At 40.6% G+C, this 14,104-nt stretch overlaps 1 protein-coding gene across 1 annotated transcript in view; it reads right to left on the bottom strand.

Moving 5' to 3' along the window:
* Positions 1–11,823, bottom strand: part of LOC119659281 (organic cation transporter protein) — a 46,572-nt gene extending 34,749 nt beyond the window's left edge. Inside the window, exon 1 of the mRNA XM_038067289.1 lies at positions 11,042–11,823. Within this exon, the coding sequence (XP_037923217.1) occupies positions 11,042–11,084 (43 nt within the window). The 5' untranslated portion in view covers positions 11,085–11,823. The remainder of the gene's footprint in view (positions 1–11,041) is intronic.
* Between the last annotated feature and the right edge of the window lie 2,281 nt (positions 11,824–14,104).

Here is a 14,104-nt window from a genome sequence, read left to right as displayed (position 1 = left end):
CGCCTTTGAAAATTGTCCTTCGATTTTAAGGGCCGTTTATAAGCTGTCTGTTCTATGAGCCGTTACGGAGGGGAAAAGAGAGTCAATGGGTGAAAAACGGGCAAACGAACCTGAACGTTCAATAGTCCCCCAATTTTTCTCCCTCGTAGTCGACATTATTCAATTCATTGCATAATCAGAGATAGATCTGCCTACGCTGAAGGCATTGAGATCTTAATCTATAAATTTAATTTCTGATCCTCACGTGAAGTTCTATCACTGCGCACTTGGTCACAACAGAATCGTCCGAATAATCAGCAAAATTTCATTCCTACAAAGAGTAACTTATCAGCCCATTATTTCAAAAATTAGATGAATCTTATATGGGTTTTGTTTGAATGTTGTTGAGATAAGCTAAAATTTAAGCACTCAATGACACAGTGAATATTTGTGGAATTTTTATGGATGTATGTTCAATAGGTCTCTTTGTTGGCAACGGCTTCTTATCAACTATTAAAGCCATAAACCCCACAAGGAATATATTCTTGCTAACCAGCAACTATCAACAACTATCTGTTAGTGGAACTCACAAGCACGGCGGACTGCAAAAACAGACTAGCAATTTCCAGATATAGGAGTCATCTTGAATTCATTTGGCTTTGCGTAAGTTTCTTGGTTTGGTTTAGTCCACGGAACGGCAACTATGGGAAATACTATCTAATTTGCATCGGCACACATCTATGAATATTTAAGTAGATCTATCGAGCTCACCTCTAACACTAACTACAGCGAATTCTATAAATGCAGTTAGGACGGAGGACGTATCGCTTTATTAAAGATTTAGCACAAGAGACCAGTTACTCGTAACACATGTTGCTTACACTCTATCTTCCCATGATCTACTCGAACAAGGTTACACAGTTCATCCACTTTTCGATGAAATGGGCAACTTCGGCTGGTCGACGTTTTAATTACAAATGAGTAATTCAAAGGGGCATTCATTGCATACTGAATTGGGTCAAAAGTGGTTTCTTTCCCCTCGAATTTATATCACGCTTGGAAATTATCTAACTAGAATGCGTAGGTAAATGCAACAAAGCCCTACTAATCGGAATGTAGCAGGTTTAATTCCTATTGATTTCGCTTATAAATCAATGTAGTAGCTATCAAGTCGTAATCAATGACGGTAATCTACTGCGAGTAATTGAGACAAAATAACTTCCAGTTGAACGGCTGTAAGTGTCCTTGCTGGCTATTAATATAATAACAATCGGAGCTTAAATAATTATACTTGAATTTGACACCTTTAATTTTTAGAGGGCTCCTGCGTTTCATTGCTTACATAAGATAGCTTTTATCTGATCTAGAGCTCTCAATTTCAAGCAAAATCTCATAAATAGTTATTATATTGAAACATGCGATCTGGACCATTTTTTGGGCATATTTTTTGGACCAACCCCAAGAAAACCTAGGAAAACCAGGGATAAGGCAAAACCAAATAAGGTCTGAGTGTAGGGAGGAGCCCAATTAGCGCTTTGGTGCGCCGTTTTGATGCTACAAACTCCTAAGACCGTGACTGTTGTTATGGGAGCAGGGAAGCAGAGTCCAGCCGGCTCGGATCTTCAGAGCCAGCCCGTAGCATTCACGAAGGAAAGCAGCTCTCCGACCATGCGGCTAGAAATCTCTCTGAGGTCCCCAAAGAATGGTTTACCCAGTGTCCGCAACCTGACTCTAGCTAGTGCTGGGCAATCGCAGAGAAAGTGCATCAGGGTTTCCCTTCCTTCTCCGCAGCTTCGGCAATGCGAGTTGTAGGGTAGGCCGAGCCTAGTGACTGCCCCGTGCAGACCGCCGTAATCTTGAATAGATTTGCTGGTCTGAGTGTACGAATATAACTTCATGGGAACTAAAGCCAAAATCGGGGATCATTGCTTTTCGGGTTTATTTTTGTTTTGGCTTTTGGACACTAGACGCATATTGCGTGACTTACACAGTGCTTTCACAAAAGGCCCTGCTGGTCAAAATTCGCGTTAAGTTGATGGTCTCTATATGCCATACAGACTGACTGCAATCTCAAGCTTGCTAGCCTCTTGCTTTTGCAATTCATCTTTTGTTGGGTAATTCAAACAGCTATATGAAAACACATTACCTGCCTGCAGATTTGACAACTGATAGGGCGGCGGGCAAGATCCTCTGAAAGTTATCTTTACTTTCAATTTCTCATCAAACCGAATTTGCCGGAGGACATCCTTAAGTTTTTTTTGTTTTTTAGTGGTCCTTGCTTTCAGCTGACGAGTGAAAATAGCAGCGTCAGTGAGGAACAGTGGATAAACTCCCTTCACAGTTAACTGCAAATTTTATACAACCTTAGCCGTCAGCTTGAGAGGGTAACTGCCAATGACAATGCTCGCTGGTTTGTGGTCAACTGGTTTCGATTGTTGACATTTTGAACATTTTTATTGGAATGATAAAAGATGCAAATAGCGTCTCTGTGATTTACCCACAAAGTTAACACTAAGATACAGGTTTTACAATAATGATGGAAAAATAATTTAGTAGCGTAATAAAACCTGATTTTAGCGGTCACTTTACCTACAAGGCTAGTTTGTTAGTTTTCTTGAGATTGACACTCAGTGTTTTTTGTTCACTCCTTGGTGGAGTATTAGAGTATAGTATAGTCAGATTAACGCTGCGCATGTGATGAGCTCACAATAGCGAGACAAACACAAGACGAACACAGACACCCATGAAGACTGGGATTCGAACCCACAGCAGCGAAATTGGGAGGCTGATGCTCTACCCCCTTAACCATCGCCAGTTTTGTCAGTTTTCTTAAGATTGACACTTAACTTCTCCCTATTGCACCTATCGTCATTAACTCCTCGTAAAATTCGAAGCAAAGCAAAATTACCTTGGCTTCGGTGCCAATCAATCTGGAAATTCTCCACTAGTCTCAGCGAGTCACTCAACTCAATACGAAGCGTTCTGACCTCCTAACCTAAGGGCCATATTACGTATATATCTCCTGTTCACTCCAACCCACTTTTCCTTGTTGTCATCGAAATTTTTAAAGAGATCTCGCTTCACTTTCATTACCACCAATTGTCACAACTTCATGATGTGCAAGAATAGAAGAAGTATTGGTAGCTTCATACCAAATGTTGGATTTTAAATGGTTAAATGGTGGTCCTCAAAATATTCGCCTTTAATATCTATGTTCCGTTGCCAACGTGTTGGCAAATCAAAAAAAATCCGTTTTAAAAAAACCTGTATCTTTTTACTCCAAAAATTCTTCAAAGGACACAATTACAGCGTTTTGGTTGGAGTAGCGCTTTTCGTGTAAATAGTTTCCCAGACTCCGTAAGCGATGATAGTCTGTTGTTGACAGGTCTGGAGAATATTGGGAGTGAGCCAAAACTTCATATTGTGACTCCTTGAGTTTTTGCACGGTCAAACGGGATACAAGCGGTCGTGCGTTATCGTGTAACAGAATCGGTCCGTGCCTGTTCACTATGCTGCTATAAACGCAATTTCATGCGCATTTCTTCACACACGCATAATAGGACCCCACAGTTATCGTTTTGCCAGGATTCAGGAAAGAATAGTAAACGACGCCTTTAAAAGGCCACCAAACATTTACCATAATCTTCTTATGGTGCAGTTCCACTTTTCCTTGCTGCCTGGGAACTTCTCCGTGATCCAACCACTGTCCTGAATGTTTCCAATTATCATACAGAATCCATTTTTCATCACAATTCACAATTCTCTTCAAAAACGGTTCCTTCTTATGTCACATCAGCAATGGAGAGGCTGTCTCAATTCTGATCATTTTGTTTCTTTCGGTTAATTCATGTGGAAACCATCGATTGAGTTTTTTCACTTTTTCAAATTGCTTGAGAAGTCGGTTAATGGTCGGTTTCGATACATCGTAAGGCACTGTAAAATTGTCAATGTGTTCCGCTCAACTTATGCTCGCAGTTCATCGTAATCAACACTGCTACCTTCAAGCCACAATTGCTTCTCGGAAATTGGCAAACCATCATTGCACTGTGGTCCCAAAACCTGATTATTTTTTTTCGCCGCTGGAGATGCATTTTGTCTTTTTATAAACATAAACAGGTAAAGGACCCGTATATCTCTTGTTGTAAATTTATAAGAGCGAAAAGGATGAATATAGTAAACATGCAAACACGAAACTTACTTTGAATTTTATCAAACACGTCTGTTCACCACGGAAGCAATTTTTAGGCTGAAATCCCGCAGTCCCTGCGGTCTCGCCCTGTCTGGTTCACCAATGAAGCCCACAAAAAACTCACTGTGTGGTGTGGTTGCAAGCTGCCCGCTTTCTCCTACCATTCCCCTCCATAACCCTCTTCTTGACGAGTACCCCATTGGTAAACTTGACGCGAATGTCGGCCCTGGTTACGATGGCCTTCCAAACCTCTTTTTGCTTTAAATTGGTCAACCCATCTCTCTTCTCCTCTCCATTATTTTCAAAAATAGCATCCACGAGAATCATTTCCTTCACCTGTGGAAAGAGGCTCTCATCATCATCATTCATAAAAGTGGCGCTCTTGCTGAGAATTACCGTCCCATTTTGTTCCTCTCCCCCTGTTCCAAAATCTTGGAAAGGTCAGGTATCAGTGACTGATTGTCTGCCACTTTGGTCACCTCATAGTCGAAGAGTAACATACATTGTTGAGCGCAGGTCCACTGCTTCCAACCTGCTCGACGTCACCAACTTTGTGGCCAAATCTCCAATCCATACTATCTGCACTTGCAGAATTGCCCTTCTGCGGTCAAATGTTAATCCGTTAACTTCTTGAAAATGATAACAGCTAGATTATACATAACTTCTTGTACACTGATTTTCCCGTTCTCCGGAAACCGTAGAAAGGTATATATTAACAGGATCCATAACAAAGAAGAAAGAACTCATCCCTGTGAGCACCCCCTAAAGAACGTTTCCTCACTCCTTCCGACCACAAGATCGATCTTCTTTCTCATTCCTTTTGGTTATTGCGTTTGGCAGAACATTTGATTTCATCAACATCAGCAACGACGCAACAACCGGTACCCGGTGTTGGCCTATCTCAGTAAGTAACTCTAGACATCCCGGTTTTGTGCCGAGGTCTACCAATTCAATATTCCATCTAAGGCAGGGTCTGCCTCGTCTTTTTTTTTTCTACCATAGATCGGGGTGGGTCATCTCGGAATAGGTGACCCGCCCACCGCCACCTATTAAGCCGGTATGGCTCATTATTATGTAGGCCACGGAACCGTCCATCCTCATACAGGAATCCGAAAATTTTTCGGAGCATTCTTCTCTCGAACGTGGCCAAGTGTTCGCAATTTTTCTTGCTAGGAATCCAAGTCCCCGAGGAATGCATGAGGACTGGCAAGATCATTGTCCAGTACAGTAAGAGTTTTGACCCTATGGTGAAACGTTTCGAGTGGATCGATTTTTGTAAGCTGAAATAGTTCTGCTGGCTGCCAACGTCCGTTCGCGGATTTTGTCGTCGCAACTGTTATCGAATGTAATTTTCGTCCCTTACTTACTTACTGTATTTTCGCTGAAGACGACATGGGTCTTCTTTAAGTCTTCTTGTTTCGGAAGAGGCATGTTCGTAAGCGCCTTCAATATCGATGAATACCGCCAAAACACAGTTTAGTGTCAGTTTGTCGAGTACTATCCCCGTGGATTTGTCGCTCAGTAATACAAACATCTGGTAGGAACTGGCCTACTAGTTTTCCAATCGTTTAAAGGGAAAAGAAGTGATTGAAGTTGATCGCTCAGCCCGTCCAAGAAATAGGAACAAATACCTCGCCAGGTCATTGTTTCAATCAAGAGCACGGTTGAGGAGTGTTGTCGTTCTCTTCTGTTCTTCTAAAATTTTCTCTCCTTTTTTGATGCGCATTGAGCATTCTCTGATAATATTCGTGGTTATTTGCAGAACCGTAAAAAACAAAACATAGGCGTTAATGAAACGACTGCTAGTATCAGAACAGGGAACCAACCATTTCAAGACCAGTGATTAAATACTTTGGAATGATGATAGATGCTGGACTGAATTTCCAGGAGGATTTTTAACATGCAAATGCCATCAGGAATCTGGCAAGAATGATGCCAAATATCGATGCCGTACGGTGCACCCACAACCCGCGATACCGCTCCATACTGCTCTGGGTAGCACCAGTTTTGGGGACTTGCACTACATGTCTCACGGAACGTCTAAAAAATGTAACAATAGGACTTCCATAACAGTGCGTGGTGGCTCCAAAATCGCCTAAGGACAATACAGCACACACGATAGTTGGAGTGATGCCAATCGGCATTTTCTTCCTTTGCAAGGCACGTGAAAAATATTAAAACGTAGTAATCATTAACAAACTGACAGTGACGATCGGAATGAGTGGAAAAATGATGCAATAGGTTGACTCCCAACATCAAGGTCTGAATGCAGAGAAGGCACAGAAACGAGATGTAGAAGATACCATAGATATCTGCATCGAAACAAGGTGGTTTTTTTCCCTGGGCATAATTGGCGAAGACGTATTTGGGAATTAATAAAAGGGAGCAAACTACATCTGCTAATCAATTTGGTCACACTGCTTCTGGGGCAGAGGTAAAGGCAACCTCTGATGAGTTGCCTCTGCCCTGGAAGAAACCGTAGTCGTTTTTAAAAAGACATTAACTGTGGGTGTAAACCCAAAACGAGGAGCCCATGAACCAGAAATGTGCGAGGTAGTTTTTCTTCAATTGGCCAGGGCCGCCATCAAGTGGATGGCGGATGCAGGGCTCCTCCATTCCAAACAAGAAATACTTCTGGATCGGTTTAAACTGGGCTCAGTTCACTGTCCCAGTTGCGTTAGTATTTCGGAGGACTCGGAGCATGTCTTCTTCCATTGTCTTAGATTCACGGATGAAAGCAGGAGTTTTTAGTTAACATCAAAATTGAAATACACCGCATGGCAGAGTGGATTTAATGTAGGCTCACAGAAGCAGAAGAGCGAAAAAGCCGCGGTTGTCAATGTTATCAATAGGCCAAGGGAGAGGTAGCTGGAGCCATGTCAACACCCCGACGTCATACTTTCGCTAGTTCCGCGGAGATGAGGTCAAGAATTAGGGGGTGGTTTGATGGATAAATATCCCAAATGCTAGTAGCATGCATATGTGTCAGTGTCACTTAACGATTTCCACCTACAACAAGTCGGAATACCGGAAGCTCGCGCTTCGGGTATAAAGGTTTTGTGTTCATCTTATGTAAGAAATTTTAACGCACATTTCTCTATCCGTATATAGCTACAAATCCAACATAATCCTTTATATTTTTCCAAACTGCGAGACATACGTACATACGCGCTCGCTAAACAAACAAACTGCCTATTTCCGAATACTGTACACATATATGCACGTATATCAATTGATCGTACCCATATTTCCGATTTACTTCTTATATCTATCTGAATTAGGCTCTACCCGCAAAGTTCATTAGCACGCATATACTATATGCCTACATACACACATGTCTGGTTGGAGTAATTGATATTCACATACAAATGATTAAAAAACTAAAACAAAATAATTCTTTGCGACCATCCATAAAAACTCATTTCGTTGTGGTATTGACGAAATGATACGTGATGATGACGTCATGCGGGTTGTAGAGTGCACGAAATTCACAAAAAATGGTAAAGTTTTACCCCCTATAACTTTGTTAGTAATAATTGGATTTTCTTCAAACTTGACCAAACTGTGCACTATGTTCTTCATTATATGCATGCCAAATTTTGTACTTCTGGGATGAACATAAGGGGGGGGGGGGGTGCCGGGTAAATTTCTAAAATGTGGAAATATACTATTATTAACCTTATTTGTACAGATATCGGAACCGGATATATTTTGAGGCCTAGATTTCGTAGAGATGCACCACTGTGATTTTTTTCAGATTTTTCAGTTGGATAGGTTCTGAGAACGAGACCTGTTACACTTTTTGGGGGTCATATTTTGAGCCCTCACTCCCCTATGTTTCACCCAATATCAAATATTGTACCAATTTCGGAAAGTACTAATTGAGCTCTTTCATTTGATACCCCACATGGCTACATTCTGTGAAAAAAAATTTGCACCCTCCATTCACATGTATGAAGAGCCCCCCCTTAGACTTAGCACAAGATGGCGCCACTTATTGCATGTACAGGGAACACCAGATTACATACTCTCACCAATTTTCGTGATAATCGGTCTAGCCGTTTCCGAATAAATCGGGTGTGACACATAGACAGACAGACAGACGGACAGACCGACACCGTCTCGATTCTAATAAGGTTTTGTTTCACACAAAACCTTAAAAAAGAGGGCAGACAGGCAAGTATTGAACTTTAAAAAATCAAGTAGTCATGATGAAAATGAAGATGGTCAATTTTAAAGACTGCCAAGAGTGCGCTTGACATAAAACTGCGAAAGCCACGACGATTCTTATGCAAGGTTAACTCTGAACGGGCCAATGGATGACCGGGAAGTGTTCTCAGCTGGAACAGTGCACTTCATATACATAGTTGCATCCCAGCATGGGCGAACATACTAGCAAACCTAAAAACTGGTATAAGATTATTTTCATTAAGTGTGTGGTAACCTTGAGTATTTGCAGCGCATTCAATTACATCTTTTCACCTTTTTTATCGCAAATTCGATAGGTTTGAAATTGTTAAAAAGATTGTGATATCAATAACAAGTCGGGAAACCGGAAGCTTGACGCTTCAGGTATAAAAGGTTTTGTGTTTCCCTATGTGAGGAGCATAACGTAGTTCTCCATTGGCTTATAGCATTGACCCGAGATATTTAAATCGCTCAGTTCTGGGCAGGTTACCACCATTGCAGGAACTCAGCAATCTAAAAATCTGGAGGGGCAGATTACTGCCATTCTAAGAACTGAGCGATTTAAATATCTCGAGTCAATGCTACCAGCCAATGGAGAACTGCGTAATGAAATGTTTCAAGCATTAACGCCACCTGGATGAAGTGACATTCCGCAACTGGTGTTCTTTGTGATCGACGTATCAGCGCACGTCCCAAATCTAAAATTTACTGCAATGTCGTCCGTCTGTCGCTCTCTATAGTTTGAGTGTTGACTATAAAGGACAATGAACGTTTTGATCACGTCTGAAATGAGAATATCCGTGATCGATATGGGTCTGCACCGATCGTGGAAAAACTGCAAGAGAGGCGTTTTCGATGGTGTGGTCACGTAATTCATGCTAACGAGAATTCAACAACCAGTATTGGTCAGAACATCGAAGTCAATGGTAAGCAACCAAAAAGCCGGCCAAAACAATGGTCGCATGATACACTGGATGGGGATTTGAAGGTCTCGCGATTACATCCTGATCAGGCATTTGATAAAACAAAATGACGAAACCGACCACGACGAGCCGACCCCGCTTGTGAACTGAAGGCGGAAGAAAAAGAAGAAGATGTGAGGAGCGATGAGCCTGACAGATCCGTATCACATAGTTAAAAATTCTATTGGCATCTACTTTTTAGAAAGTAATTTAAATAAATCATTTGATGGAAAGCCCTGTATTGAAATAGTCAACCTCATACGCTTCACACTCTGAGTTTAATATTATTAGCAAATGCCAACAATTTAGCCAACATAAAATATAAAAAAGGGCTAGGGTGAATTAGATTCTTCTTGAATGGAATTTTAATATTTCACTCGAATTTCAATTATTCTCGTTAATTATGACGTCAGCATCTTATTTGTATGGCTTAGGATGCTGTTAATTAGCACGAAATTGATAAGTTTGAACTTCTATAATTTTCCCAATAATAGTTGGATTTTCATGAAACTTGGCATGTATATGCACGAAGCTGTCCTCTATGTCGGTGCAAAATTTAGTACACTTAGGATGAACTTAAGGGGGTTTTTTTAGTCAATTTCTAAAAGTTGATAATATACTATTAGTAAATTTTTTGAGCAGATACCGGAATAGGACACCTTTCGAAGATTAGATTTCACATAAGTGTTTTACACAAAATCTTAAAAAGTGCTGCAGATAAATAGATTCTTCATAAATGCGATTTTAATATTCCACGCGAATGTCAATTATTCCGGGTAATTATGACGTCAGCATCTGATTTGCATGGCTTTGGAAGCAGTAAACTCGCGCGAAATTGCTAAGTTTGAACTGCTATAACTTTGGCATTAATTGTCTGATTTCCATGAAATTTTGCACATATATACGAAATATTGTCCGCTACGCTGGTACAAAATTGGGAAGTCCTAGGATGAAGCTAAGGGGGGTTTTTCAGTAAATTTCTAAAAAGTAGTAATATACTATTAGTAAGTTTATTTGAGCAGATATCGGAATGCGACATATTTTGAGGCTTAGATTTCATCTAGGCGCACCACTCCGATTTTTTCCGGATTTTTAGGTTGGGTAGTTTCCGAAAATGAGTCCTGTCTCACTTCAAGTGCGTACATTTTGACTCATTACTCACGCACTTTGCAATTTATACCCAAACTAATATCAGTTTCGGAAAGTATAAATCGGGGCCTTTCATTTGATACCCTACACAACTATACCCGGTGAAAAAAATTTTTGAATCCCTCTCTTTGCATGTATGGGGAGCCCCCCTTTAAACTCCACCTAAATTTATGCCACTCACTGTATGCGTGGGATTTCATAGTTCCCATCTGTCCACCAAATTTCGTTCGGATCGGTTTAGCCGTTTTGGAGAAAAATGCGTGTGACAGACAGACAGACATTGAATCGATTTTAATAAGGTTTTGTTTTACACAAAACCTTAAAAACGTACTTGAAAGCCAAAACCTTGTAGTCTGCCTGCCGCGTCAGCCGTACATATAACATGTGCAAGTGGTATGCAATTCACGATTATACTTCCTATCCACTGAGTTTATCTCAGAACAAAACCTCAAGATGATCAGACTTCATTAATACCAAATGGGTTCATGTTTAAATGCAAGATATCTGCAAACACTCCAGTCGCGCCTCCTCATTCATAAAGTATATATGAAGCTGTGCCGTTCAGCGAACTTACCCAACTTTTCCATTAACTCCTCAAGATGATGGTCTATAGCCATTTTAGATGAATTGAACTGGGTCTAGTTTGAACTAACTAAAACTTAGATACGAAGTGTTATTTTATAAATAATTCGCTATTCGGAAAATTCACTAGTAAAGTACGCGTTAGCTAACACATTTTTCGAAAATAAGATGACAATCCCACATTGTGTCTAGATTCTCTCAAAACGGTGGAACTTAGGGAATTTCACGGATTGTTTCACGCACGCACTTTTCTTATGTTGAATTACAAAGAGTGAATGTTCGGCGCTAATTTATCTTATTCGTTTCGACATATGTACATATGTATCATATGTATGCTCTTATTTTGGGTTTTTTTTTCAAAAATCGGTTCCAGCGTGTAGCTTCAGGTAGCTCGTTAGTTGCGGGCGGGAAGAACACGTGGTGGAAAATCTACAGATAAATGATTAACTGCCTTATCACACGCACATTTCCCGAGTGTGTCTGCGAGCTTGAAAGTCGCCCTAACGTGACTATATCAACAGGCCGTACATAGTATTGAAGCGACCGCAGAACAATTCCTTATCAATATTAAACAAAAACAGCCGCCACAAGGGGCAAAAAGGCGAATAGTTAGGTGACTATTGTAAGTGCTATGGCCCGAGCGAACAGGCTCACTAAAGTTTGCGTTGCGACTGATTCTATGTAGACAATCGGCCACGAGCCTAGCTACCACGTTTCAAAAAGTGACTGTTTTCGGCGAATCACGAATGGCAAATATACCCTCTTTCTACTATCTACAAGCCAGTTATCTGTATCTACAACAACTCCTCTGCTTCTACGCTTTTCAGCCTACAGTAACCTCATCGGCTTGAAAAGTTGGAGCTTTTTAGCAACAATATCCACTCGTTTTTTTGAGTAAAGGGGGCTGAAAACAACAATATTTCGGACTGGCTGACTTTAGCATTTCATTGGCATTAACATTGGACGTGAATATTTGGTCCGGGGTTTCAAATTAAGAAGGTACTCCTTATATAAACGCGTTGATTAGATCTGCGTTAATTTCTTTGTCACCGCTTTTCCTAAAATACTTCTACAAAGTATTTCCTAAAATACTTCTAAAAAGTATAAATAAACAAAGTAAACTTGAAATTCTTGAGTTAACAAAGAACTGTTTTCAGAAAGTATCTAATTAAAAACAAGTCGGGAAACCGGAAGCCGGAAACCGCTTCAGGTATGAAAGGTTTTGTTTGCTTCTTGTGTGAGTATATTTGAGTGTAGAACTATCCCATTTGTACGTAGCCCGTTAAGAATATGCATTTAGCATATCAGATTTAGTACTTCGGGTTGTAAATTTACACGGTAAGGCAACTTTGAGCTACTGTAACTTTGTTACTAATAGTATGATTTTGATCAAACTTGAAGATAATATGCTCCATATTATATTTTATACTACTACCAAATTTTATAACTCTGACATAAACTTAAGGAGGGTTTTACTCAATTTTCCCAAAAATACGATAATATACTATTATTAACTTAATTTGAACAGATATCGATTTGGAGAGTATTTTGAGACCTGGGTACCGTATAGAGGCAGCTTCATGATTTTTTTCAGATTTTTCGGTTTGGTAGTTTCTGAGAATGGGTCCGTTAAAGAAATCATCACTTTGCACCCTTCCCATTCCCCACCTTTTTAACAAATCTCAAAACTAAAACCGGCTTCGAAAAGTACTAATCGAGACCTTTCATTTGATACCACCACATGACTATATTTTTTGAAAAAAATTTTCACACCACCCCTTTTACATGTATGGGGACCCCCCTAAATCTCAACGTAGGAGGATATCACTCACTGCATGTCTGGGGGTCCACAGGTCCCACCTTCTCACCAAATTTCGTGTAAATCGGTATAGCCGTTTCTGAGAAAAGTGCCTGTGACAGACAGACAGACATTGAACCGATTTTAATTTAATTTTTTACAAACAAAACCTTAAAAATAGCTGGAAGATATCAACATAAATGGATTCTGTATCTTCAACATAAATGGATCCTGTTTCGATGATAATAAGCACCCAAATGGCAAAGTGCATGATGTCACAAGGATATTGTTGGGGTCCCGAATCAACCCAACTATGTAATCCCCATCACAATAACAACTTCTCATAAACTGCGACGAAAATCATAGTTAATGGGGCAAAAAGCTTGTGACGCCATGGGGTAACAGCTATAGACAGGAGAGGGTTGCGACAAAGGACTAGATTTCATCGCCACTGGGCAGCTAGCACATTCCCCAAGAAGCGAATGTCCGATTTATTTGTTTTCGGAATTGTCGCGAATGAATAGGTGATTGCTGAAATATGATAATAAGCAAATAGATGCGGAGAATGCTTTCTATCGTAAAGTATCTCTACATATTATAACAGTGTGATTGACAGGCATGTCGTGAGAGGCGGGAAAGTAAGAGATTCCCCCGAGTTTTTCACGTGATCCCGTAATAGGAAATTCAACCAAAAAACGAATTATAACAAAAAGCTGTCGATTTAAAATTTACATGTTTCTTTATTGACTCCTTAAGGGGGTCATCCCGTGTGTCGGATCCGCGGAATCGATTTTTTTTACATCAATTGTATCTAGATACAGGGTAAAATATATGCGCAAAGTGATTTTTTGATATTCGGAGTCATTCGGAAATTATAGTGTTAAACACGACATACCAGGTTCCGCTTCCATCTGGGTTCGGGATGGCACCCTCCTTAGGGTTTTTGTCCAAGGCCGAGGGGACGGCTTTGTTTGGATTCGGTGTTCAGGGATAACGTTTTTTAGTGTCTTACGCCGTCTTACGCCGAATGAGACGATGCCGGACTTTCGTCGGAGGCTTGATGCTTCGGAGGACGCTATCTTAGGCACGGATGGGCGGATCCAGGTCGGGGATGACTTCAATGCTAGGGCACTTGAATGGAGTATGTCTCACACAGATTCCAGAGGGAAACGATGCGAGGGAAGCATTCCAGACGTAACCTTCGCGTCAGAATCACTGGTGTCGCTGGTAGACGGGTGGCGAGTTCTGGAAGACTTC

This window comes from Hermetia illucens, chromosome 6 (assembly GCF_905115235.1).
Source record: "Hermetia illucens chromosome 6, iHerIll2.2.curated.20191125, whole genome shotgun sequence".
Lineage (NCBI taxonomy): Eukaryota > Metazoa > Arthropoda > Insecta > Diptera > Stratiomyidae > Hermetia > Hermetia illucens.
This window is presented reverse-complemented; position numbering and strand designations above follow the sequence as displayed.